The 27,794-nt window shown below is 35.4% G+C and overlaps 4 protein-coding genes and 1 long non-coding RNA gene across 5 annotated transcripts; 4 read left to right on the forward strand and 1 right to left on the reverse strand.

Annotated features, from left to right (window-relative positions):
• Positions 1 to 10,899: 10,899 nt before the first annotated feature.
• Positions 10,900 to 12,198, reverse strand: LOC123667311 (MFS-type transporter clz9-like). Its single transcript, XM_045601263.1, has one exon. It carries the CDS (start codon positions 12,196 to 12,198, stop codon positions 10,900 to 10,902), a length of 1,299 nt encoding a protein of 432 aa, XP_045457219.1.
• A 4,017-nt stretch (positions 12,199 to 16,215) lies between these two features.
• Positions 16,216 to 16,571, forward strand: LOC123666803. The gene is made up of 2 exons (XR_006745343.1): positions 16,216 to 16,298; positions 16,539 to 16,571. It is a non-coding gene; the product is annotated as an uncharacterized LOC123666803 (long non-coding RNA).
• A 304-nt stretch (positions 16,572 to 16,875) lies between these two features.
• On the forward strand, positions 16,876 to 20,528 carry LOC123667312. The gene is made up of 2 exons (XM_045601264.1): positions 16,876 to 16,896; positions 17,553 to 20,528. Exon 2 carries the CDS (start codon positions 17,802 to 17,804, stop codon positions 20,526 to 20,528), a length of 2,727 nt encoding a protein of 908 aa, XP_045457220.1. The 5' UTR covers positions 16,876 to 16,896; positions 17,553 to 17,801.
• A 2,372-nt stretch (positions 20,529 to 22,900) lies between these two features.
• On the forward strand, positions 22,901 to 23,981 carry LOC123666785. The gene is made up of 2 exons (XM_045600839.1): positions 22,901 to 23,285; positions 23,428 to 23,981. Exons 1-2 carry the CDS (start codon positions 23,011 to 23,013, stop codon positions 23,738 to 23,740), a joined length of 588 nt encoding a protein of 195 aa, XP_045456795.1. The 5' UTR covers positions 22,901 to 23,010; the 3' UTR covers positions 23,741 to 23,981.
• Positions 23,982 to 26,772: 2,791 nt separating this feature from the next.
• Positions 26,773 to 27,749, forward strand: LOC123666778. Its single transcript, XM_045600832.1, has 2 exons — positions 26,773 to 26,971; positions 27,236 to 27,749. The coding sequence occupies exons 1-2, from the start codon at positions 26,788 to 26,790 to the stop codon at positions 27,643 to 27,645; spliced, it is 594 nt and encodes a 197-aa protein (XP_045456788.1). The 5' UTR covers positions 26,773 to 26,787; the 3' UTR covers positions 27,646 to 27,749.
• Positions 27,750 to 27,794: the final 45 nt, after the last annotated feature.

The raw sequence follows: 27,794 nt of genomic DNA on the forward strand, positions 1-27,794 counted from the left end.
CTATCAATATACGAAGATTGCAATATAGTTAAACGTCCAATGTCATTAACATTAGCATCATTTGCTATCGCATCTTGCAAATTAATATATTCTTCGGATCTTAATTTTGCTCGGTTGAAACGAATAAAATTAAGACGTTCAGTTTCTATTTTGGCATACATATCAATGATGTATTGATGATATAGTTTACTACATCTCAAGATATAATTGTGTGCTTGTGGATGAACCATCAATCGATACGAATAAAAATTCGTGGCACTAACTTTTTTCTGTATACATAGACCTGAAAATAAGTGCAAAATGTGACTTTAGAAAATTATATAAATGAAATGTTAACACACTGAAAGAAGTTCAATTATTTTTACCTGTTCGTCGATCAATCATTGGTATATTGATATGGTAGCCATCGTCACCTTTCCAATGCAATATTGGGTATTGTAATGCATCGTAACTACGATGAATTTCCGAAACACGTTGCAAATGCTCATTTCTGCGATGAAGTACAATATCACGGGATTGGAACTGATCACCAATAATTACAATTGCAACCTTGTCAATTGTCGGTGCATTGAATCGCCTTGCGTGCTCTCCAAAAGGTGTTCTATCAGCCCTTATTACGATTTTGTGTTTATCAGATAGCATAGATCGAGAGCAATTTTGAATAATTGAACTAATGCGTTTTGCTGATGGAAAAACCTTTGTAGCTCACGAATAATTTCTCGTCTTGACTAATCAATCTGACTAATGACAATCTGAATGTTGTAATTAAAAGCAGCACGCATTATTTCCGCCAAAACAGCACGACGTATTCGTGATTGCCGTTCAAGATTCAGTACAGATACAGAGTCCACAGATCTATTTCGTGCATTACGTTCACACTGCGATGCATTAGCTTGTGCGCGTTCATCTGCAGTCTGTTATCGTCTTAGTAATGCCACATCGTTTGCATTACGCTTTCGCCGACCCGTATTTGCTCGTCTGGCCCGTCGCATTTTTCCTTCATATAAAAAAGAATAAATCAAATTAAAAACAAATTGCTACATTAATAGTGGTGTATCAGTATTTACACATGAGCGTATATTTTTGTATGGAAATATATATGACTGCATACATCAATGTATATAAAAATGTCATTAAATAATTCATTTTTAAATCTGCGTGCTTCCATCTGTTACAAATGAATAAAACACATGTAAGCGCATAATATGTTTTTTCAAGTAAAGAAACACACATGCATACATGTAATTCACTTCAACAGCTCTAAAGTTACCGTTGTTTGAAAATTTAATTTAAATAAAGCCTGTAAACGATATGAAACACAGGCGACTCGCTAAAAAACTGAGAAAAGTACGCGCACATATATACATAGTACATTTGAACAATTCAAGACTCACCGTTTGTATTAATGCACTCAACAATATGTTTAAAAATATAAACACAAAGCAATAATTATCAATTTGCTTTAATCGAAGCACGTCCAAAATTAAATGACCTCATTAATCACATAACAACATGCTTATACTGTCAACATTGAAATAAGTATAAATTTGACAGCACAATCCCCATCTTAAAAAAAGTTTCAATTTGACACAAAAATCTCCATTAACAAAAGGATGATGTTACAAAAAATGTGATAAATGAAGAACCGCTCGACGGATTTTGTGCAAACTTCACACATACCATCTTCTAAATAGTCCGAACAAAGACTAAACATTTGGTTTGGATAAGTGAGCCCGTTCTTGAGTTATAAAATTACAACGAAAAATGGCATTGATTTTTATATATAATTTGTATTATTTGATCTTTTATTGATTCACTGTTTTCTTGGTAATCTTCGTAAAAATCCAACAAACCAGTTTGAATTCCATTCTCGAATGAAAAATATTTAATCAATAACGGATACATTTTCAAATTACCTTTATTTGACGAATCAATCGCTACTGAAAAATATTGACTTGTTTTTAAATTACTAAGTAGGCATTCTTTACTAGCCGGCCCTAAAACGTTTTCGGCAATACTGCTCGCTTTTGTCCTTCCTCATGATACTTTTTTCGCTGTCATCGAATCAGAAAACATGATAGCGTTTAATTTGTGTCCACAATCTTGACTATTATAACTGTGATGATGTTTAATACCATGGAAAGTTGAAGTAACTTCAGCAGCGGTAATTAAATCTTCTTCTTTACTGTTTTTAGACGAAAAAAAGACGTGATACCTTGATTTGTTTTGACATTCTTCATATAAGTTTGATGCTTCAAGGATTTTTCATGTTGTTTCACAGATCCAACACCGTCAAACTTAACCGAAAATAAATGCTGACATATGTTACATTTTGCTGTGAACTCATCTTTTTTTGATAACCACGTATGTTGTTTTAACCACAAGTCATTGAAAGAACAATAATACTTTTTTTTTTGCACCTGTACTACACTCACCTCCCGAGTTATCACGATCCATTTTTTTCAAATTATACCTACTTAAAATAATAATATGCAATAACCTCGTTAACGCAATACGCATTCATTGAATGAATTATCTAATTAGACTGAGAAGAACAAAACAAACAAACGCGCGCACATTTGACAAGCCGCGGCCTCTTCCTACAGAGCGGTGTCTGTCTCTGTCACGCCGAGGCGCACGCGGCGTGCGTGACAGAGACGACACCGCCGAATCGTCAACGCCGACGGCGCGACGGTGAGACGAACAGGTTTATACATGCAGCGGCCATGGTGTTGTGTGTGTGTGTGTGTGATTGCAAAGCACGCAAAGAGAGCGAGTAGTGACGTGCGAGCGAAGGATGTGTATAATTTTTAGAAAAACCGGAAAAATTATTGTTCCCCGGGAGGTCGGGAGATTAACTATTATTTCCGGAGTCTCCCGGGCGATCCGAGAGGGTTGGGAACCCTATTCCTGTCCTGATCATTTCATGATCATACTGTTACTTTTTGTCTTGAATATGACTTTAAATTTTTAAAAGAGTACCGAGACTTTTTTTCCTCCGGTTTTTTTTTCTCTCGGCCTACATACACTAGGGACATTGGTTTATATTATTTATTGTAATATTTAAGGGCGTCCCCTATCTGAATGACCTCGCGCGTTTCAACTCGCTTGACCGCCCCCTTCCCGCTCTTCACCTGACAACTTTTACGTATTTAAGCGCGTGAAGTAAAATACGACATCTAGCGGATTTGTTGCGTATTATTACAAAGCGCAGTCATCAATCGATTTTATAGGCCGAGAGTTGATAACGCAAACAGATTAAAATACCTAAATATATTTTATTTATAATTCACTTTGAAATATATGTGAATACTAACTTTGCAAATTATTTAAATACGCTACAGAGTTAATTTGCAATTAGGGATGGACTAAAAAGAAATACCTGGATATCTATTTGTTGGTAAGTAATTTAATTAGTATAGATGTGCTGATTATATATAGCTTTGGCCGACTAGCCGAATAGTCGATTGTAAAGAGACCAACTAGTCAGCGGGCCGAATAAATTAAAAAAAATCCTACTCTTTTTAACCGACTTCAAAAAAGAGTCAGCGGGCCGAATAAATTAAAAAAAATCCTACTCTTTTTAACCGACTTCAAAAAAGGAGGAGGACCGTGTATATTTTTTTATGTATGTTCGGGGATAACTTCGTCGTTTATGAACCGATTTTGATAATTCTTTTTTTTTTTTTTGGAAAGGAGATATCTTAGGTGTGGTACCATGATAAGTAAACTAGGATCTGATGATGGGATCCCAGAGAAATCGAGGGAAACTCGAAAATCCGCATAACTTTTTAGTGTACCGATTTTGACAATTTTTGATTTAATCGAAAGCCGATGTTTATCATGTGGTCACATTTAAATTTCATCGAGATCTGATTACAACTTTTGGAGTAATCTTTGATAATGCGTATTTACTTGACTAATTTTTTGTCTACCTGCGTTTTATTACTTGTCGATATAACTGAAGTCGGTTTTTTTTCGTTTGCCTGCAAACACAATTATTATATTGAGTACACGTGATTAAACATACACTCATTGATTTAAAATTGTGATTTTTATTTTTAAATATGAATCGGTTACATTTTTGCTTTTATTTATTTGAGTATATTTCTTAAATAATGTGTTCGGATCAATCAGTTCTGGAAGTATGCAGTCAATATAGAATTTTGTCAACTTTTGTTTTATTTCCTTCTGCCAAAAATTATCGTCTTTATTAATAATTTCGATTCTAAGCGATTCATTTTCACTGCCCCATACCGCATATATACATTTTTTGCTTTTTGTTACATGTAATTGACCTTGAATTTGGTAATACCAATTTTTGTTAATGTGGTATTGACCATTCTTATTTATTTTCCAGACGGTTATTTTTTTCTTCCTAATAGCTTCGTCTATGCCGATTCTATGCGCTGTAATGGGACATTTCACCTCAATGAGATGACGATGTTTGCCAATAACCTTGTGATTGTGGTCGTACGTATTTTCAGTGAAACTAGGCAAATTTATAGCTGACAACACTTCTTCACGTTGTGACCGGCCACATCCTATTGCGATGGTACCAGCTACTGCACATGCATTCAAATTTAAATAATTGTCTTCACAGATATCATTTTCGATTGTAAGAGTTACGTTATACATTTTACACTGAAAAGTAAATAATGATATCAGACTATTTGGATTTTCTTCTGTTAGTATTATATCATTCGATGAATACGCTAGATGGCCATGTTTACAAAAGTTGAGTAATTTTTTGCGTGAATTGAGATATGGCCACAATCTTCCTTCCGACGTGTTTAACGAATATAATTTCTTCCGGTTCCGTAGTAACAGTATACTGAAATTAAAAAAATAACTGAATCGAGAACAAAAAGTTGAACACATATTTTATTTGTTTACCAGAAAGAAAATGTGAAAGGTAAAATAATACAGTGATAACTAAAATGGAAATACTTCTTTTTCTTCACTTTCTAATCCCTGACAATAGGTTGAATTAAACCCATTAGTTGACTCTGCAAACTTATTCTTATGTGCCATAGGCGTAATTAAATCTAGACCTTGTGGCACTTTTTTGAAGGTAGTCCTAGAAAAAAATATACATTTATTAAGATAATAACATATTTTACATTTTGTACACATTGAATTAAGATAACACAACGTCTATCGAGACATTAGAAATTTAACACGTTCACTGCGTAGCTCAAAAATACAATATTTCCACTGGTGCGGTACAAGACGATATTGCTATGTACTATAATTTTTTCTAATGCGAAACAAGACTAATGTGTCCGGTACTCCATTTTTTTTTAAACTTCTATTTCTCATTAAGTTTTTACTTTATGGCAACTTTTTGACTTTTATCGGTATCTAAAAACCTTAAACTATATTCATTTCTCTTGGTTGTAGAATTGGACTACTAATTTTACATTTATAGATATAAACATCTTACAGGACTTAAATGTCATGTAGCGCACCTAAAGTGGTGAAATTTTCTAATAGTCGATAAACAGATAGTGATGTTAATAAGAAAACAAATATTTATCGATATTATTTTTATTTATAAAGAAAATTAATTAACAATATTTTCATGAGCTTTATTAAAACAGGCAAGACAAAAAACTTTCTTACACTCAACACACATCAATTTAACTTTTGGCACCTTTTTATCAGCTTCCCGGCTAGTCATTGTTTTACGTAATTCCTGATAGCAAAGTGTGCATTGTTTTCTTTTTGCAATTTTTTCTAAGCTATGGTACTTCTTTTTTTCTGAAGACTTAATATCGTCGTGGAATGTACATCCAGTGATGTTTTGTATAATAGATTCAACAAAATCTATCAATGTTTCTTTTTTCTTAGATATATTATTATGAATTATCCACGCATTAACAACACACGTACCGAAAAGAAAACTCATCATAAGTTTTCGGTACCATTTGATGCCCCTTCTTAATGACGAATAATATGCTGTCATTTGGTCGCTATAATCGACTCCTTTCTTATGCAAATTATATAAAGATATACACTCTGGCTTGTAAATTCGCTCACCATTTCTTTTCTTTTGGCCTATCTCTTTTACAGCTGCAACATGATTCTTACAAGTTGTTATCATCGTAACAGTACGTTTATCATGCCATTTGATTATTTTAACTCCGTTTTTGTTCATTTTGCCAATACACTGACCTCTCTTCAGTTTAGTCGATATAACATTTTTAGGAAGACCTCTTCTATTTATTCTGATTGTTCCACACAGTTCTGTTTTTTTCTTTAAAAGGTCTTCTGCCAAACCCAATGAGGTATAGAAATTATCAGCTATAATAGTTCTACCGCTTCCACCTAAGTCTTTTATTAATCTTAGGACGATATCATGGCCATGTGGCTGGTTTCCAGGTCTATCATTTTTACCTGTATAAACAATCATGGACCATGTATACCCTTCAGGTGTACATAATTTATATAATTTTATTCCGTATTTATGGCTTTTATTTTTTATATATTGTCGGAATTTCAGTCGTCCACGCCACGGAATCATAGATTCGTCAATTACTAAATACTGGCCGGGTGTTAAAACTTCATTAAATTTGCTCAAAATCATATTCAAAACATCACGAACTTTGCATAATTTGTCCGTTGGATCAATTGCATCATTACTGAAATGCCAGCATTTCAATAGCAATATAAATCTATCTCGCGTCATTAATGATTGAATGTATTCATTTTTATAACATGTCTTTTTTGACCAATAGTTACATAGGCTTGGTAGTTTCACCACTCCCATTGTCATTAAGATACCCATAAAAGTGCACATTTCCTCAAAACTTGTGTCTACCCACTTTTTCAGTCTAGACTTATTTTTGACATTTTCATCATTACAAACATTATTTGCATAATAATTTGTCTCTGCTACCATTTTATGTATAATGTCATCAGTAACAAATAGCTTATAGATTTGAAATGGTGATGTCACATTGGGTGGAATATTTATTACAGTTTCATTTTTAAAATGACCAATATTTGGCATCGAAGAGGTAATATCTACCCATTCGCTATCTTGTGGCGTAGTCAACGGACTCTTAATACTGACTGTATTTTCATCACCAATCATAGATACCGTCTCTGTATCACTTGAAGAACTTTCAGAACTAGAAGGCTCATAATTTCTGTCACTGTCTGTACTTATGTCGCTATAATTATGTGGGTTTTCATTTACAATCTGATTAGTCTCTGGATGACGAGCTATTGCATCCGTCGCGCAATAGTTTGAACTAGTATCCGGTAATGATAAATCTATTGCTTGCGAGGTATTAACTGCATTGCTACATTTTTTAATCAAATATTTGGACGTTATTGTGCATGTCTTATTGTTATTAATCTCCAGGGTTTTTTGTTTAGGATTACTATTCATATATGTATGATGAATATGATCTGTATCAATTTTTTTCTGTTTATTTGACTTTGGTGTAGATAATAATTCTTTTATAGATTCTGGTGTCAGCTTGCAATCAACATTTAATAAATTATTATAAGATAAGTCACTAAGTGAGCCAGCTTCACTGGAACATCCAGAAAAAGAGACATTGTGTAATACTGTATATGTATTACTAGTCGAGGGACTTTCATATGTATTTTTTTGATTAATATTTTTATTTGTAATTGACTGCTGAAAATGTGGCCCAGGTGATGTAGCTGTAACTGAATGCGATGGAATCTTTATATTATTTAAAACTTTGATTTTCTTACCAGGAGGTAAAATCTTTTGATTTGTGCCTGTGCCGTCCGATTTTATATTATCATCTTCCTTTTTATCTTCGAAAACACTCGCAAGCATTTTTCGGGAGCGCTTCATTTTGAATTTAAAGTTTTTAACTATTACGTATTTAAAGAGCGGGAAAATATAATAAATATCGACAAACGTCTAACTGCAATCAAAGTCAGATTATCACTAACACATACGCCCCCGCCACCAGTGCGATACCGGACATGCACAGACAAGTCGTATTCGTCCGGTAACGCACTGAACGCAAAGTTTTTTCGTTCTGTGCGTACAGGGCCAATATGCTATGTATTTTTTTTTCTATTGTAATAAAACCGTCGTAAAGTAAGAAGCAATAATATATATTTGTCTTCTTTTAACTCAGAGAATATCGTACCTAAAATTAAGCCGCACGAGCGAGAAAAACTGGTTTTTGACGCTCGCACCGCGGTAAAGTTCATTACCGGCTACATATGTCCGGTAACGCAGTGAACGTGTTAAAGTAACTTAATATTTTGATTATTTTGACTAAGTTAAGGTTGCATATAACACTGGGTATATTACCTAATTTTGTAATGTACCCAATGTTAAGATATATATTTTTTTTATTTTATTGTTTGATTTTTTGCTACCTTAATTTTCTTTCATTATTGTCGTTTATTTATTTACTTATTTGTATTATTATTTTTGTAAATGACATTATTTTGACTTTCGTTAAGTGTGTATATTTGACTTATGACGAAATAAATGTTTTCATTTCAATTCCACTTAATTTTGTAATTAAAAATGTTTCGCTTTTATTTTATATATGTAATTATAGGCAAATAATTTATTGCTAATTACTATTTCTTCCCATAATATCGTATAGAAAGATTTTAGAATTTATAGTAAATATAGATAATACTGCTTCTGTAACTGTGGATAGCTTAGAAATGCAATTTTTATTTTGTTTTGAAAATTGATTCTTTATCAATTATTTATATTATTCACACACATTTTACTGAAAAAAAAACTAAAGAATAGAATAAAAATTACTTACTATGTAGTTGTAAAATTATTTTGTCAAATGTTGATTTTCCCTGGCTGTCCGGTAAAGAGTACGACAAAAAAAAGGGGGAGGTAGATGAAAAGCTGACCCACAACATATTAAAAAATAACCTTAGTAAAAGTTTCACCGTTTTTAAGATATTAATTTTTTTGTACTTTTTTGGAAAAAAGACATTTTCTTATCTATTTTTTGTTGCTGTGTGTATTTTATTATCAAATCAAATTATATATATATATTATATGTCAAATACTCTCAAGCGGTTGATTTATTATTTCAAATATCATTTTCGGTAAACACAATTTTGGAATGTCTACAAAAAATTAATACTTTGTATTTTATCTTTTGAAAATTGATTTACACAACTTTGGTCTCTGCTACTGCCTATTATAGCAATAAATTACCTGTTTTATTAGGAATTTGGAAAGTTATAACAATCGTACCTATTCTGAAAAGTAAAAAAGTTGAAGCCTTTTTACTGCCGTAAGGGAGAGTTTAGGAATAAAGAGTAAATTTGATCAATAATTTAATTTCAATGCTTAGCAGTGTTACCACTGAAAACTTAAGTCAATTTTAGATTTTTTAAGATTTAATATAACATTTAATATATTTTTGTTATTTTCGGTATAAAAAGTCATGAATTAAACAGTATTTTACTCGAATGAATCAGCGAGCAGTGAATGTGCTCAAAAGAGTAAGTACCTAAAAGAAATGCAAAATAAAACAAACACTTAAGACAGATAAACATTTTATAACAAATACTAAATATTAGTAACATTTAATAAGTGTTCAAATTGGTGGCACTCCACACTGATACAGTCTGCGCCTTTTATGAAAATTGTCGTTTTAATTTTCTAAGATTTAATGTTGAAATTTCTTGAGCAGCTGTAAATATTTGCTCACGTAAGTGCTTTTCGTTTTGTATTGTTTTTTTATAAATTTTATCTTGTCAGCAGCCTCAGTAAAAAAAAATCAAGGGGATTTAGATCGGGCGTTCACGAGGGCCACTCTATTGCGTCCGATCGGCCAATCCATCGGCGTGCGTACAGTTGGTTTAAATGTGTTCTCACTTGACGGTTGTAGTGAGCAGAGCAGCCATCGGGTTGGTACCACGACGCACGCCGCAACTCCAGCGAGATGTCTTCTAACAAAATTGATAACTGTCTCTCCAAAAACTCTAAATAATTCTCAGAATTAATTGTTGGCGACAGTTCGACGGGTCCTATCCGCGTCCACAAATTTATTTTAAACTGGTATTGAGACCGACATTCTCCCATTTCATGCGGATTAACTGTCTGCCAACTATGGAGATTGTGAATATTGAAATAACCGTCCTGCTTGTATCCGGATTCATCGCTCTAAATGATTTTATTAAAAAAGTCTGGATCAGATCGGTGCCTGTCTAGCATTTCGCGGCAAAATCTTACTCTGTCGGGGTAGTCCCTTGGTTGCAAAGTTTGAACTTTCTGTACGTGATAGGGGTGAAACTCATGTCGTTGCAAGACTTCGTGGGCTGTGGATTTCGGTATCCCTGTACGTCTTTCAATAATTCTTACTGATGTTGATAGATCTGTTTCGACTTCGCTTAAGACAATATCATCATCGAACAATGCAAGCCGCACAGCCCACAGGCACTACGTTTTCCAGAAATCCTTTCTTCAGAAATTGCAATATGAGTTCGGCTAGAAACTTCATGGCCTGAATGCCAACGATTGGGGTAGCGTTCAGCATAAAGTCTCGCCGCAGCTCTAGCGTTGCATCGAGCTTCACCATAAATTAAGTGCATATCCGCATATTCATGCGACGTGTACATACCGGATGGTGATGCCATGGCCAAAATTTAACGAAATCCAATCACAAAAGTAAAACTAAAGTCCAAAGGTGTGCAAAACGTAGGTAAGTAAAATCATATTCAACAATATCCAAGTAGTTTTACAAATGAAAAATCGCAAATAATAATTTTGTAGATTATTTAACGCTTTTGTAGATTTAAGCACGCAAATGATCAGTTAAAATTTTCATTTTAATTTCAATCCCAATATCGGATTTAATTGTTAATGCCTTTGTCATGCATGAGCATTTTATTTTTGGCAAGGCTATTGAACATTCACAAAAAAAAAACATGGGCATCCTCTAAGCCTTTTTCGGGAGCCTCTGGTTCTTTTAGGTCTTGTAGTGTTTGTTTTGCGGTTCCACTAGTTGAGGGTAATGGTTCTATAATTTCTCCGCTGAGTCTTTCCGTTACGCATTGATCAGTGTGAAGCATAGCTATAGGAGCAGCGTACTGATCAGTGAACTTATCAGGATTTACAGGCCAAATTCCAGCGGCTGCAAATCCGTTGACTGCTTTTTCTGGAATAGCAACTTTTAAATATACCTTGTTAAAAAGAGGCGCAATGTCATAAGATGTCAACTTTCCATAGTTATTGGTTTTCATGTACAGATCACATTCTTTGTGATATTGCAGCTTTAGCGGTCCAAAAAATGTTAGGTCAAGTGGCTGAGTTCGGTGCGATGTATGAGGCGGCAATGAAAGCATCAGCACGCCTTTTTGACGACAAAATTCGTAAATATCTAATGATATGTGGCTCACGAGATTATCCAGTATGAGGAGGATGACATCCTCCAAAGTTGGCTTTGTATGTTCAACAAAGTGCTTCAGCCAATCCAAGAACAGTTCCTCGACCATCCATTCTGATTTTGAGCACCTGTATATTGAACCTGCAGGGCCACCTCTTTCTAACGCTGACGTCATTCGAATGCGCGGGGAAATGAATAGCGGCGGAATGAATTGTCCTGTAGCGCTCATACAACAGCAGACTGTGACGTTCTTGCCCCTTTCCCAACTTGTAGCAGCACCAACTTGTTTGTGGCCCTTGGGGGCAAGTATTTTGCCTGGCTTATGGACAGTTGTAATGCCCACTTCGTCGACATTAAAAATTCTATTCGGTGGTATGGTATTTTTTTCAAGCAAGTGAATCAAATTCTTAAAAAATAACTCCATTTCAGTCTGATTGAAAGCAGTGATCCTACTCACGCTAGTAGCTTCAGGTACTCGGACACTGATTTCTGGATTTCGTTTAAGGAAACCATAAAACCAAACTTTTCCTGCTTCTTCCTTCCCTCTGTTAAATGGATGCTTCATTTTATTTCTCTCAGCATACCGATAAACGCTTCTTCGCAATGCTTGTAGTGTTAACCCATAAAACATTTTGGATAACTTAATTAGCTCATCCCGGATCTCCGCTTCTTGCTCTGTAGTAAATACAGGCTTCCCTCCCAGTCTGGGTTTATATTCAGGGCCCTTTTTTACATGATCGTGAAGAGTCATTACTGGTACTCCATATTTCTCTGCTGTTTTACGTAATAAGGAACCTGTTTTTACTTCCTCTATAGCCAGTCTCATTTTGCGAGGTGACCAGATAAGTTTCTTTCCTTGAGGCATCTAAAAATAAAATTAAATAAATAAAAAATTGAATCAAATCAGAACATGCGGGTGATACCGTACTTGCGGCTGATATCGTACAAAAATGTGCGAACCGAACCGAAGCCGCCATTTTATGAGAAATGTTCGAACAAGCGAAAACAATCTGCGATTTTATTGAAAAATGACTGTACATCGAACCATAGATTAATAACGTACAACGTAGTTATAAAAATAATACAATTAAATAATAAATATAATTCTTACAGCGTAAAATCTTCACGACACTTCTTAAAAGAATTGGCGCGTAAATGTAAAACATGCTCTACTCGCGAAACCTGACGACTCACTGGCGCGGGCGGGAGCCAAGACACAACAGTGCCGTGTTGCGACCGTTAGACAAAGATACGCATATTCTCCATTCGGTCTCTGTTAAACACGTACGGTATCGTCCGCTGTACGGAATGAGCCGCCGCTCCCCTATATCGAGTAGGCCTGAGAATCGGTTAACATCTAATTGTTATACTCATAAATGATAAGAGTTACCCACCCTTAGATAAATATTTTTGTTTTGTTAATAAAAATGTATATTTTTATTTTAGTATAATTTGGTATTGAAAAATTCATACAAAACTAAATTTTCACCCTTCTACCACCAACCCCTATTTTTAATAGCGTTTAGCGGCAAGACAACGTTTGCTGGATCAGCTAGTATACTATAAACTTTTTGATGTGAATTTAAATAAAAGCAGTGTATAAATTCAACTCTTTAGTTAATACAAAGTTACAAAGAGAGTTTCCAGAACGTTACACACACAGCGAGAGAACTAACGTGATCGTTAAAATTAAACTTATTAAAAATTAACGGATGCAGTTTTACCAACCTATAAATCGACAATAATTTACTATAGATAACCTTTACTAAATGTATAAACATTGCCATATTCAACACTTTTATTTTGATTAAACATATTTGATAGCTTTTAGAAGTTTCTCAAATGGATCTAAATGTTTTATATATACCCGCCTCCTCCGCGAATACTCTGCGAGCCAAAGAGTACTAAAATAAACTAATAACTAAAATAGTCTTATAACTAATAAATAAAATATATTTAAGTAAAAAACCTAACATGAAATTAGGCTGTATGGTCTTAGACCTTTGTCTTTACAGTTATTTAGACAAAAACAATGAATTTATGCTTACATTGCTTTGGAGCGGAACGATAGGTGGCGTGCCATTTTTTTTAAGCATCTGTATTTTATACATTATGGAGCCTTAATTTGTTAATTAAAACTCAATATAATTTTTAAATTTAATTAATTGCTTTTAATACAATGTGACACCGTGAGAAGTTGAATTAGGAAGGGCCGGAAAAAGTTATAGACAATATAAGACTATGCAAAAGACAATGAATTCTATAAAGGAACTACAGATAATAATTATGCAAAAGATAAAGCAAACTACAGATACTAATTAATTAACTAATAATAGATACTACAATAATTCTACAATTACTACTATTAAAAAATATATAAACTAAATTGCGTTGCGCGGCAACAATGCTATCTCTCAGTTGTTAAACTTCAGTCGTATCGTTTGTTAAAAAATCGTGTGAAAACGATAAATTAACGTGTGAAATTTTAATATCACGACGAAGCATGAGTAACGCAAGTTGTATCGTTTATTAATCTTGCAGTCGAGATCGTTTTTACGTTCTCCTGTTCGAAAATAATTTATTAAAGTTGCAGAACGGCGCATGGGTGGCACTCCCCGCAGCGCCGGAGCTAAAATGAAGCCAGACGCTCGAAGGTATTATAATAGCTTTAAATTCTTCCTCTAATCTCAAAACTTTAACCATGGATATCTCCATAACCATGGGCTTTCGAAGTGTGGCAGTGTTAGCCAGTATAGGTCCCCCTACACCTTCCGCCCTCCACCCCCAAAAACCCTCATAATTCGATGGTTCTTAATCACAGGATCATGGTTGACATCATCCAACCTTGTAAATAAAGTTAAATAAATAATATACCGCGTAAAGCGTTATAAACATCGCAATATAAAAAAATATCGCCTACTAAAGGGTATAAACGCAAAGAACCATAATTTTACAAGCAGAAAAACTGTAGTAATCCGCACTAGATATGGAATTATTGATGTTGTAATTTGTAGACTATTTTTTTTTTGTAGAAAACAAATTGTCCTACCTATTTTTTGTTATTTACATCGTTTTATTGCTACAAAAATGAAAAAAATATGGCAATTTTGAAAATCCCATATTTTTTATTATCAGTCGTACAGTTACTGGGCATATACCACTCGACGCGTATTTTTTTTCTGACTTTAATGACACAATAAAAAAATATTTCGATGGGTGTTTTTACTACGTGTTTGCTTTCTCGCGTCGATATATATAGAGTTTCAATTTGAGAAACAAATAATTTAATATATCTGATTCTTCAAGATCTGAATTTTCTATACTTTCTTTCGTTAAATTATGAATATTTTTTACTGATATAGGTAATGTTGAAGGTATTTTTTTTTGGCAAGTAATTTGAAAGTAACGGCACAGAGTGTTGGCAACAACATAAAAATTTAAATTAATACTGGCAATACCTCGAGGTGTCAATTCTTTTTTTACTTCCCCTTTTTCGATGTAACGTGTAACCGTGTGTTTGATTTTTGTACCAATTTGCTTATAATCTCTAAACAATTAAAAATTCAGTGATTAGTGTGTTTACTTTCTTCCTGCCTATCAATAAAAAAAAATTCAGTCCACTCAATTAACTCTCCCATTACGCTTTTTATGGTCACACCATAAAAAATTGGTCCTTCGATCCGTCTAAAAGAAAAAGTGGTCCTATCGATCCGTCTAAAGAAGAACAACGGCGTGTCTCCGTGCTACCACGCAAATAACGCGCAATACCCTGTGCCCTGCAAGAAAAGGTAATATAATCCCTAATACAGCGGCGCAGCCACGTGTCTTCGTGCTACCACGCAAACCACGCAGGATTTTTCGGCGATCGCAAAGGAGTCAGCAGAGGAAGCATTTTAAAAGGAAATTTCGATTACACGCACTCAAAAAATCTTCGCATTTGTCGATTCATCCCTGCAAAAAAAGTCATCCATTTTTAGAGAAGAAAAGGTCATTAAGGTCAGTCAGCCATATTGTATCTTCAATCGATCTCGCAACCTATAGAGAAACAATCGTGCGCTTCACTTTTTAAATATCGCGCGCAATCAAGATTGATAGATAACCAATCGCTGCAAGTTTTATCTGATCGCTCATTGGACAAATTGGTACTCTCAAGTTGTTGCCACTGCGCGCAAACTTCACTTCGCGCAACAACAACCAATTACAAGCAAGTTTCTTCAGTTGGAAATACTACGTCATCCCACGATCCAATCGCGAGGCGAGCGTCCCGGCGACTGTGCGAGCGAGACAGCTGCCCTCGACTGTGCGTCGGCGTCCTTCGGCTGTGCTTCGGCATCCTTCGACTGCGCTTCGGCATCCTTCGGCTATCCTCGCAACGCATCGCAAGCGCAACGACGCCACGACGACGAACGAATCCCGCCATTTTGTACAATCCTTTTGATCGTGAGTCAACTAAAAGTGTGTTGTGTTACTAATTTCTATTATCACAAGTTTCCATTTAGAGACTGTAAAAGTTTTTTTAGTAATACTAAATCGTTACAATTAATTATACTATATAAGTTATTGTAATAAGTAGAATAGGTACTATGGCAGAGTTAAAAGCTTTGGTGGCCGGTAGGGGTTACGCAAAGGCGTCCATTACGAAATTGAAAAAGAACGTGGATACAGATGGCTACAATGACGCTACCCCGGAAAAAATTAGGGCGTCACTAGCCAGACTAGAATCTGTTTTTTCTGAATATAATGAATATTGCATCAAAATACTAGCTGTCGATATAAACGACTCTGAAGATTCTAGTATAATCGAGGACACCTATCTAGACCTAGTAACCAAACTAAACACTTTGTTGAATAAGTCTGCATTGCGGACAGCTACTCCATGTACCTCCAAAATAAAGCTTCCTAATGTAGTCATACCTACATTCACTGGTAAGTACACTGAGTATTACGAATTTATTAATATTTTCAATGCAATGATACACAATGACATTTCTTTAACACCAGTGCAAAAACTTTATTATTTGAAAGGTCTTTTAAGTGGGGAACCGCATGCATTAATTAACAATCTGCCCTTGCAAGATAAAAGTTACACTGAGGCTATAAAACTTTTGCAGGAAAGATATGACAATAAAACTAAAATAGTTCACGAGCATGTTTACACACTTTTAGATTTACCTTCTATGACGAAGTCAACAACTTCAACTCTGCGAAATATGATTTCGGAGGTGAAGCAACATCTGGCTGCACTCAGAAACCTGGACGAACCAGTAGACTCCTGGGACAGCTGGGACCATTGTATGTATTTTATCCCGGAAGCTAGACCCCTTTTCCAGTCGAGCTTTCCAGATGGACAGGGATAACAAGTCTCGTCCCACTATTAAAGAGTTTTTGAGTTACCTAGAAAAACGAGCACTAGCTCTGGACAACTTCTCAACGGGGAGCAGCTTCACACAACAGAAGCAACAGCCACAGCGGCTTGCCAGTCACGCCGTAGCTGCAAATCCTGCTTCTGCAACATGCATCTATTGTAAGTGTGCACACAAGCTTTTTCAATGTCCCTCTTTTAAAATGGCAGCACCAAGCAAGCGCATGGAGTTCGCTATTGCTAATAAATTATGTAAGACATGTCTGTCTCCACATAAATACAAATGCAAATTCCATTTTAGATGTGCGGAATGCAAACAGGAGCACAATACTCTGCTGCATCAAAATAGCTTTAACAACTCTAAACAAGCATCCCTAACGCCCTCTGTCACTCTCTTGTCAAATGCTTCGCATGGTCATGTTTTATTGCCTACTGCACGCATTAAGCTAATATCTCAGTCGGGTACAATAATTTATACTAGGGCACTGCTTGACAGCGGGTCACAAGCTTCTTTTGTCACACAAAAGGTTGTTGATTTACTAGGCATGAATACAAACACTAGTAACACAACTATAGTAGGTATTACAAATGCGGAACAAACAGTTGACCGAAGCATACGACTTGATGTGCATTCTATTGTCTACCCCTTCAAGGTCAATGTCAACTGTCATGTTGTAAAAAATATTACAACCAAATTGCCACAAGAACCGATAGACATCTCAAAACTAACATTCCCTGTAAACTGCAAATTGGCTGATGAAAGCTTTAATAAACCCGATGATGTGAATCTTTTACTAGGAGCAGATGTATTCTTCCAGGTCCTGCTACCACAGCCTGAAGGGAAAGCTTGTCCCACTGGCCAGCGTCCTGCAACAGTGGATACTCTGCACTCCAATGTACCAATCGTAGTTCACACATCCTTCGGATATATTGTTGCTGGTCGCAGTAGCAGTGCAGCAATTAACAATAAAAAAGCTAACAAGGTTGTATCCTTATTTTGTCACGAATGTAATGATAGTTTGAGTGATTCTTTGAGTTCTTTTTGGGCAACTGAACAGGTGCCTGAAATGTTTCCTGAAAAATTACCAGAGCATGAATTTTGTGAAAAACTTTTTAATGAAACTACTAAACTAGAGAATAATAAATTTCAAGTTACCATGCCTATTAAAGTTCCATTACAACAAGTTAACTTTGAGCTAGGGGAATCATTTCATTTGGCCTACACAAGATTTCTTAACTTAGAAAAAAGACTACATATGGATCCAACTCTTTTCTATCAGTATAAAAATTTTATTGATCAATATGTAGAACTAAATCATGGTGAATACTGCGATATAAATAGCTATGATATGTCTAAAGACCCAGTTTATTTTCTACCACACCATGCAGTAATTAAACAAAATGCTGTCACCACCAAACTTAGAGCTGTCTTTGATGGATCGATGCAAACTAATAAAAAAATATCTTTGAATGATATTTTACTCAACGGTCCAGTGGTGCAAAAGGATCTTTTTGATATACTTATTGCATTCAGACTAGAAAATTATTTCTTTATCTGCGATATAAAAAAGATGTTTAGGTGTATTGATTTGGATCCATCCTATAGGCCACTACAAAACATTTTATGGCGCGAATCTCCCGAACAAGATATTAGATGTATACAACTTAAGACTGTCACTTATGGGCTAAAATCATCATCATACCTAGCCACTCGTTGTTTGATAGAGCTCGCTGCCAGGTATAAAGATCAGTTTCCACTAGCATCTTCAATTTTAGAAAACAATACATATGTAGATGACATATTGGCAAACAGCTGTTCAGAAGAACAACTGCTCCGTATGCAAACTGAATTAATTCAATTACTTTCCCTAGGAGGGTTCGAACTCCACAAGTGGGCATCCAACTGCAATTCAGTCCTTATAAATGTTAATAAAACTTGTCAAAATTTAAATGAGCTAGACCTGCAAAAGCATGAAATTTATGTAAAAACATTAGGTATTACATTTGATATTGAAAAAGATGTTTTCAAAAGTACATGCCCCGATTCATATGTTAGTCGAAATGACTCGAAACGTGATATACTTAGTTACATAAGTAAGTTCTATGACCCATTAGGACTTATTGGGCCAATATTTGTACATGCAAAAGTAATTATGCAAAAGTTGTGGGCTACTAATACTGGTTGGGACTCTACTCCCCCAGATGACATACGACATACTTGGGTCAATTTTACTAAGAGCTTGACACAGATGGAGCCACTTAGCATTACTCGTTGTGTTAAATTATCCAATTCCATCACCACACAGCTGATAGGTTTCGCTGATGCCTCCTCCGTGGCTTACGGGTGCTGCTTATACTTAAGATCTATTGACGCTCAAGATAATGTACTCGTACAGCTACTATGTTCAAAGTCAAGGATTAATCCACTCCGAAAAAAGCTAACAATACCTAGGCTAGAGTTGAACGCAGCGCTATTACTTGCTAAGCTATGTAAAAAAGTACTCAATACTCTTAGTAACAAAATAAATATTAATAAAACTTACCTCTTCTCTGACTCTCAGATAGCTTTGGCGTGGCTGAGAACCGATGACGCAAAGTTACAAACCTATGTTGCAAATAGAGTCAGAGCAATAAGGGAGCTCTCAGAGAACTGCCATTGGCAATATGTAAATACTGAGGACAATCCTTCTGATTGCCTTAGCAGAGGTCTTCAGCCCCATGAGCTTAAGGAACACAATTTGTGGTGGCATGGCCCACCCTTCTTACAAAACAAAAGTCATACCTTTCAATCATCAGCTGTGTTAGCAGTGCCAACACAATTGTCTGACTTAAAGACCGATAATACCATTTTGTGTGCCGCCGCTACCACAACTGATTCCAGTATATTTGAAAGATTAAAAAAGTTTTCTAGTATAAACAAAATGACTCGTGTGCTTGCATATGTAATAAGATTTTGCAAAAATATCAAACCGCAAGCCAATAAGCAACAAGGCTTCTTAAAGGCCTTTGAACTTAATAGATCACTGATGATGATAGTTAAACATGAACAAGAGCAATATTTTTCAACTGAAATTAAATCTCTTAAGTCTCAAAAAGAGCTAACAGGTAATTTAAAGGCATTGACTCCTTTTCTAGATGCGAATGGTTTGATGCGAGTAGGTGGTCGTTTACAAAACGCATCAATCCCCTACACAAGCCAACATCCAGCAATATTACCTAAAGGCTCAGAAATCACTGCTTTGCTAATTAGAGATGAACATATAAAGTTAATGCATGCAGGGCAAAAGCTATTACTTTCTTCCCTCAGACAAAGATTTTGGATCATAGATGGATTGCGTACAATAAAAAAGATAATCTATAAATGTGTAACCTGTTTCAGATTGAAGGCTGTCGCTACAACTCAACTAATGGGTTCCTTGCCTACGCATCGAGTCCGTGCATGCCGCCCGTTTCAGAAGGTTGGTGTTGACTTCGCTGGGCCGGTCTCAGTAAAAAACAGTCGTATTAGGAAACCATTAATAGGAAAAGGTTACATTGTTTTATTTGTATGTTTTGTAACGAAAGCAATTCATCTAGAGCTCGCTTCCGATCTAACAACTGATACATTCCTCGCTTGTTTCAAACGCTTTATCGCGAGACGAAACCTGCCCAGTGATGTACACTGCGATAATGGGTCTACCTTTAAGGGGGCAAGGAACCAATTGGATGAATTGTACCGATTGCAAAATTCTCAGAGTCATCAATATCAAGTGCAATCTTTCGCATCGAAAAGATGGTTGTGTCAGAACTGTTGAACTTAAAACTCCCAATGGTCACGTTCACAATAGGTCAATAACAAAAATTTGCCTATTACCTATAGATGTTTAAATTATAGATGTCCAATTGTTTTTTTGGTATTTTATTTTATAAGTATATAGCATTAACAGTGTAAACTATAGTATTAGCTAAAATATTATAATAATCTAATATCTAATGTAGTGATAAATGTAAAAAGGATCTTGTGTTACTCCAAAGTGTAATTTTGTATTTTTTATATCATCGTTATCAAAATGTTATTATTTCATCATATTACTGTGTAACCAAAAGTTATAATTATTGTAAAAAATTTCTTATATTATACTGTGTAAGTAAAAACTATAAACTAAAGTTGTAAGAATTTGTTATATTGATGTGTAAGCAGTTAAAATGATATAAAAACAAATTATTGTACTATTAATTATCAAAGTAGATGTACATACCTGTGTAAGCAAACATACAATGATAATTATTGCCTACTTACCTGGAATGTATTTAAATGTAACTTAAAATTGTATACTTACTGCAACTTATATCTAGAAACCTAATAGAGTATAGATTCAAATCTATGTACATGTTTATTCGATGTGTACACATGCATTGATTTATAATGTAACGTTAATCATGTCGTTTGCAGACAGTTAACATGTTGTTTGTAACTAGTTAATTTTTCCTTTTTGATTGAAATTTGTTTCTCGAGGCCGCAGCTTATGTTGGCAACAACATAAAAATTTAAATTAATACTGGCAATACCTCGAGGTGTCAATTCTTTTTTTACTTCCCCTTTTTCGATGTAACGTGTAACCGTGTGTTTGATTTTTGTACCAATTTGCTTATAATCTCTAAACAATTAAAAATTCAGTGATTAGTGTGTTTACTTTCTTCCTGCCTATCAATAAAAAAAAATTCAGTCCACTCAATTAACTCTCCCATTACGCTTTTTATGGTCACACCACAGAGCAAAAGAACTTTATATAAATTATATTGTGATAATTCTCTTGGTATTCTAGATGTGGTGTTTGGATACGTAAAATGAAAGTTATTAATTTATTCAATTTTATTTTTAATACTTCATGGACCTTGCTTATCAACTTGAAGACTAAGAGCTAGTTCAGACATGGCGGATTCCGCGCGGATGCAAATCGCGCGGTTCTAAACGCAAGTGTTCAGACAGGCGCGGATGTACATGCGGAGTGCCGTTATTCGCATAGGGTGACAGTCCAATCATGGAAGTCGAAGAAGCAATATGTGTGTACTTGTTGCTCCGTAAAAAAGAAAGAAAGAAGAAACGGCAGTATTGGGTGCATCCAATATTACGCGATCGGTTTACTCATGGTCAGTTTCAGACTTTATATCCAAAATTAAGAAGTTTTGAACCAAAATTCTTCAATTATTTGAGAATGTCGATAAATTCATTTGATGAATTATTAGAAATGATGAGTAAACAAATTGAATCTAATGATACCCATATGAGGTCAAGCGTGTCCCCAGAAGAAAAACTCGTGATCACATTAAGGTAAGATATTTATTTTATACGTCAGAATATATATTTTGTACTATAGAAGACTGTGAATCGTCAGTGCTATTGCATGATAAAGGCGATGGAGACTCTCCTGGTACTATTGTAGAATATCCAGTGAAATATCCTTGTGGGTTTGAATATTGTTGGTTTTGCCAAAATACTGCATTAGGCGTGTTTTGCTGGCTCGTGATATGAATAGGCGATGGTAATTTCTGCCCTTTCTGTATTACCTGGAGCAATTCAATTTTAGTAGCCAATCGTTTATTTTCTGGAACTTTCTTTAACTCTTTATACAATGACATGCAAAAAAGTTTATCATCATCATCTTGCTTTGACATACTTTCTTGTATTTGTCTTTGTATTTTATCTCTTGATTCAATACTATTTTCTAATATGTTAGCCAATCGCTCTTCTGAAGTAATTTTAGTTTTCTTCCTTTTATTGGGTACCGGTTGTATTTCACGTGCATTTACAAAATTATCTAGCTTTTGGTCAATGTTCCGAATTTCTTCATTTTTGGCTTCATCTATGTTTGTGATAGTTTCTTTGTTTTCTATCGTCTTCTGAAGAAAAGAAAGCCGGTCGAAATACATGTATTTTGAACCTTTACATGCACCAGAACCAGAAGGAATTGATTTGCCTTTCTTGAATTCCTTATTATAAGCATCACGGATGTTCTTCCATTTTTTTTGTAATGATACACCTGGAACAGAAATCACTATCTTTAACAAATATAAATACAGTAGCGGTTAGGTAATTCAAGACACTCATTATGCTTTAACTAGCGGACCCGGCAGACTTTCAAAACGATACAGATTAATATTTTATTTTTCAGATATCTGGGTACTGGTTGTTCCTTTGGAGAACTACATTACAACTTTCGTCTTGGCAAATCTACAATCACAGGAATTGTCCGTGAAGTATGTGAAACTCTGTGGGAAAAAGTCACAAAAAACGTCATGCCTGAACCCAGCGAAGATATATGGAAGAAAATAGCTAAAGATTTTGAAAAATATGCAAATTTTCCCAATTGCATAGGCGCCATAGATGGCAAGCATATAAGGATTACAAAACCCAAAGATTCGGGTTCTTTGTATTATAATTACAAAACTTTTTTTTCCATAGTACTGTTGGCACTTTGTGATAGTAACTATTGTTTTACTTTCATAGATATCGGATCTTACGGAAAAAGTAGTGATTCTGCAATTTTTAAAAATTCAGCATTTTATAAAAGGTTAATAGAAAAGTCATTACACATACCAAAACCTAAACCAATATCTGAAACAGATCCTAAACGCGTTTGGTTTATCCGAAAATGTAATGCGACCCTATGCAGGTAAAGGGCTATCATATGAAAAAAAAATATTTAATTACAGGTTATCAAGAGCTCGACGTTTTATTGAATGCACTTTCGGAATTCTGGCAAACAAGTGGCGCATTTTTCATAGGCCTATAAACGTGAATATAGACTTTGCCGAAGACATAATAAAGGCCTGTTGCGTGCTACACAATTTTGTTAGAACTAGAGATGGTATACAGTATGAAGATACTTTACATACTGCGCCAATGAGTAATCTTATTACATTACATGCAGGAAGGGGTACACCATCATCATTAAACATTAGAGACAAATATGCTAATTACTTTGTGAATGAGGGTCGTGTAGAATGGCAAGACACGAAAATATGAAATTAAAATTGTTACAGTTCGCGCCAAATAACTAAACTCAAGATGGCGCGTCGCGTTGGTGGGTTGTACATATTACAGTTAATAGCTATACGTTACTGTGGTAACGTGATAGTTTTCCCGCGCTCGTTACGTACCGCCAAACAACGTTATACACATTTCAGTTATTTGGGGTGGACTGTCTATTACAAAACATGTAAACTACCCTGGTAAAATGTATAATTAAATGTCTACTGACCAAAAAGAACCTTCTTTTCCAAAGAATCCTCATTTTCTCCAAAAATCTCCACCAGCTCCTGCCAAGCTCCGTTTTTAATCGTTTTGTTAGAATATTCTGCACATTGGATGTTCCACAAAGCAGGTCTTTTTTCCACCTCATCGATGAATAGCTCGGTGTCGAAGCGATCCATTGTCACCGTCCGATACGCGCGGCTTCCGCGGAGCAACTGAACGCCCTCTAGGTACGTCAAGTAAATAAAACCGAGCGGCGACCGCGCGAATTCATTTTCTAGCGGTTGAGCCGCGCGGATTGTCAATCCGTGCGGACAGGTATGAACGATTTGTAAGGCGCTAATGTAATTAGGATCCGCGCGGTTCAACCGCGCGATTTGCATCCGCGCGGAATCCGCCATGTCTGAACTAGCTCTAAGAAATTGCTCCAAGTAGAACTACTCCAAGTAGAACAGCGTGAAGCTTGAATATGCGAATTCCATCCGCGAATCTCGGCACTCGTTTGAGCAACTCTTCCAAATTATTAAAAAATACTGCCACAGTTTCACGGTTCAATGAGGTAGCTCGTTCGAGACTTAGTCTGCCTACGCACTGGCGACCATAGACGCGGCCAGGCCGCCGCGGCCATGGTCGCCGGTGCGTAGGCAAGCGCGACATGTGGACGGCCGAAAAATTTGCAGTCGACTTCCAAGGATGTGTCAAGATGGACGTGCAGAAGATAATCACGCTAAAGGATTACGCAGACCGGGACGGCATGGCAAGGGATTTTGCCGTGAGTCAGCGCACACTGGCCGCTTAGATACCGCGGCATTCCAGCACTTTGCCACGAGGTTTGTTTTCTGTGCTGAATGAATTTTTTCAAAAACTCCAGCTCTTTTTCAAACTTGATAGGGCGTCGCTTTGTGTACGGGTCACCACTCTTTGTTTTTCTGTTATTCAGAGCTTTCCTAAAATTATTACGTATATTACCCCATATTTTCTGGCATTCTTCACCTAAAACAAAACGAAGGGCCGAAACACATAACGCAAACTGCTTATTTTTGCGGCGCCGCAACGCCAAAATCGGCAGTTGCGTTGCCGCGTTGCGGCGTCGCGAAACAGGGCATTATGGTAGGGCAACCATTTTCTCGTGATTTTTGAGTGTGGATAGACGTCTCTCTGCGATGGATCGTAATAAACTTATTGCTTATTTGTTATTAAGAAGACATTATTCTATCTTAAAAATACGGCAAAGAAGATACTGGATACATCCATTAAGTAAGGGTATGAATCCAAATGGCGAGTTCTTTTCTAAAAAATACGAAGCATTAAAGATAGACGAAAAAAAATTTGTTGCCTACTTTAGAATGAGTATATCATCATTTGAAGAGCTATTAAGCGAGTTATCAAAATATATACAGAAGAAAAAAAATAAAGGAAGAAAACCGGTTACTGCTTTGGAAATGCTGGGCTTAACTTTAAGGTAAAACAAATAGGTTTCTTATTTTTTTTTATTGATGTTTATGGCACTCGGAATCAAATGTTTAGTTTTATTTGTACCCCTGGCTTTATACACCTGTGGTACTAGCGGGGTGTCGATAAAAATTTTGCATCACTAGTGTTCATGGTTTGGGGGTACCTAGTGGTACAAAGCCAGGTTCAAATGAAACAAGACAGAATCAAATTAAGCTTTTTGCATTATACAATTTTCTTACTTTAAGAATACTTTAATAGGCCTTAAAAAATGTAATGATCAATTTAAGAAAAATCAAACTCCTCATCTTGTGAAACATAGGAAGTAGCTGACGTTTCGTCCAGTAAAAATGGTGAATTTATTGGACGTTGTTGGTTTGATGATGAGGTAGTCCTCTGTTCAGTAATCGAACTTCCAGGAGTAGAAGTGTGGTAGCCACTCTGAACCGTATTATCGTATCTCATAGTTGAATATCCTTGATTGTAACCCTGATGCTGATATTCTTGATTATAGCCGTGATGTGTATTTTGATGAATTGAAGGTTGAAGAATGTCGGTTAATATTTGAAGCACCCGACTTTGAAATATCAATGTTTGATTCTCATTTAACGATTGTAGAGATGGTAAAATCCCCTTGAAAAAATGCAAATGTCTATTCTCCGGTGTTTTTAATATTGCCAATAAATCTTCTTCAATATCATCCTTATCATCTGCCTTTCGTTTTCGTGGTTGACTTTTATAACGAGGCAATGCCGTTATTTCATTCTCAATATCTCCTTCCGCTACGCATAAACTGGAATCAGTTGCATTTTGTGAAACCTTTTTCAAAAACTGTAATTGTTTATTCAAGTGATATTCTTTAATTTTTGCAGCTCCAGCTCCTGATCGATTGGCATCTTTTAGTTTTTTTTGATATTTAGCAAAATTATCTTTTATGGCCTTCCACTTCTTGACTAAATCATTACCTGCAACAAAAAACTTCACAAGTGAAAAATAGTAATAAAGACTAAAATTCCCTAGATTCCATTTATACTACATATAAAATTTGATATAACTTTCATAAGTACTTTCGGTCCATCCAATTTCATATAAATGGCTGGCCGCCGAAAAAGAATAATTTTCTGCTTTTTCTTGACTTAGGCAAGTTAAAAACTGATTGACTTTGCCTAGAACAACCATAATGTAAAATATTTATTGAGTACTTCTTTGAAAAACTACCTGTCTATCTTTGAAAATCTATTCCTTTAGCAACACTATTACCTGCGCGGTTTGAGTTTGATTATACCTACATTTGTATTATTTTATTATTTGCCTACTAATTATTATTTCATTTTAGATTTCTAGCAACCGGCAGTGACTTTAAAACCATGCATACGAATTACTTCCGAGGAGCAAGTACAATAGCAAAAATTGTAAGGACAGTTTGTCGCGCCATATGGAAACATCTATCAAGTCAAAATATACCTCCTATAACAAAACAGGTTCTAGAAGATGTCGCTATTGAGTTTGACAAGAAAGCAAATTTTCCTAACTGCATAGGAGCTCTTGATGGTAAACATGTCCGTATTACATGTCCTGCGCACAGTGGATCACTGTTTTACAATTATAAGGGCTATAATTCAATAGTTTTATTAGCTCTTGTAGATTCTAGATATAGATTCATTTTTGTCGATATAGGAGCGTATGGCAAGGAAAGTGACTCCACCGTTTTCCAGAACTCTAAACTTTATGATTTGATTATGACACGCAAATTACCTATTCCTGTACCAAAGCCTTTACCAGGTTCTCAAAATGAAACTCCATTTGTTTTTGTAGGAGATGAAGCATTCTCAATTTCGAATAACGTCATGCGCCCTTACTCAGGAAAACATTTGTCGGTACAACAAAGAGTTTACAATTATCGACTGAGTCGTGCCCGAAGATATGTCGAGTGCGCTTTTGGCATCCTAGCCAATAAATGGCGCATATTTCATCGATCTATGAATGTGCAATACGAATTTGCGACAGACATTATCAAGGCATGTTGTGTAATGCACAACTTTGTTTTGAATCGAGATGGAGTACAAGCGACCGATGACATTATCTTTGATGATTCTGATCTGCAAATGTTGCATTTGACCACAGCAAATGAAAATAATTTAAGCCCACATCTAATACGGAATGATTTTTGTAATTACTTTTCCAGTGATGTTGGCGCCCTAAGTTGGCAATTAAACAAAATATGAATGTTCGTATACCTACTCAGTTCAAAATACAAATAATACCTTAATACATTTGATTCAAACTATTTAACATGTTGTGAACTGCGAATAAACAATTTAAATGGCAATTTGGTTTTATTTATAGTATTTGTTTACCTTTTTGAATAAGAGCG

Source organism: Melitaea cinxia, chromosome 27 (genome assembly GCF_905220565.1).
Source record: "Melitaea cinxia chromosome 27, ilMelCinx1.1, whole genome shotgun sequence".
Taxonomy (NCBI): Eukaryota; Metazoa; Arthropoda; class Insecta; order Lepidoptera; family Nymphalidae; genus Melitaea; species Melitaea cinxia.

Bases quoted from the DNA above. Each gene is read 5' to 3' on its own strand.
- LOC123666778 (XM_045600832.1), top strand. From the start codon at position 26,788: ATGCATACGAATTACTTCCGAGGAGCAAGTACAATAGCAAAAATTGTA. The intron at 26,972-27,235 runs GTAAACATGTCC...TTGTTTTTGTAG, and splicing joins CTGCATAGGAGCTCTTGATG to GAGATGAAGCATTCTCAATT.
- LOC123666785 (XM_045600839.1), top strand. From the start codon at position 23,011: ATGCCTGAACCCAGCGAAGATATATGGAAGAAAATAGCTAAAGATTTT. The intron at 23,286-23,427 runs GTTAATAGAAAA...ATTTAATTACAG, and splicing joins AATTCAGCATTTTATAAAAG to GTTATCAAGAGCTCGACGTT.
- LOC123667312 (XM_045601264.1), top strand. From the start codon at position 17,802: ATGTTTCCTGAAAAATTACCAGAGCATGAATTTTGTGAAAAACTTTTT.
- LOC123667311 (XM_045601263.1), bottom strand. From the start codon at position 12,198: ATGAGACTGGCTATAGAGGAAGTAAAAACAGGTTCCTTATTACGTAAA.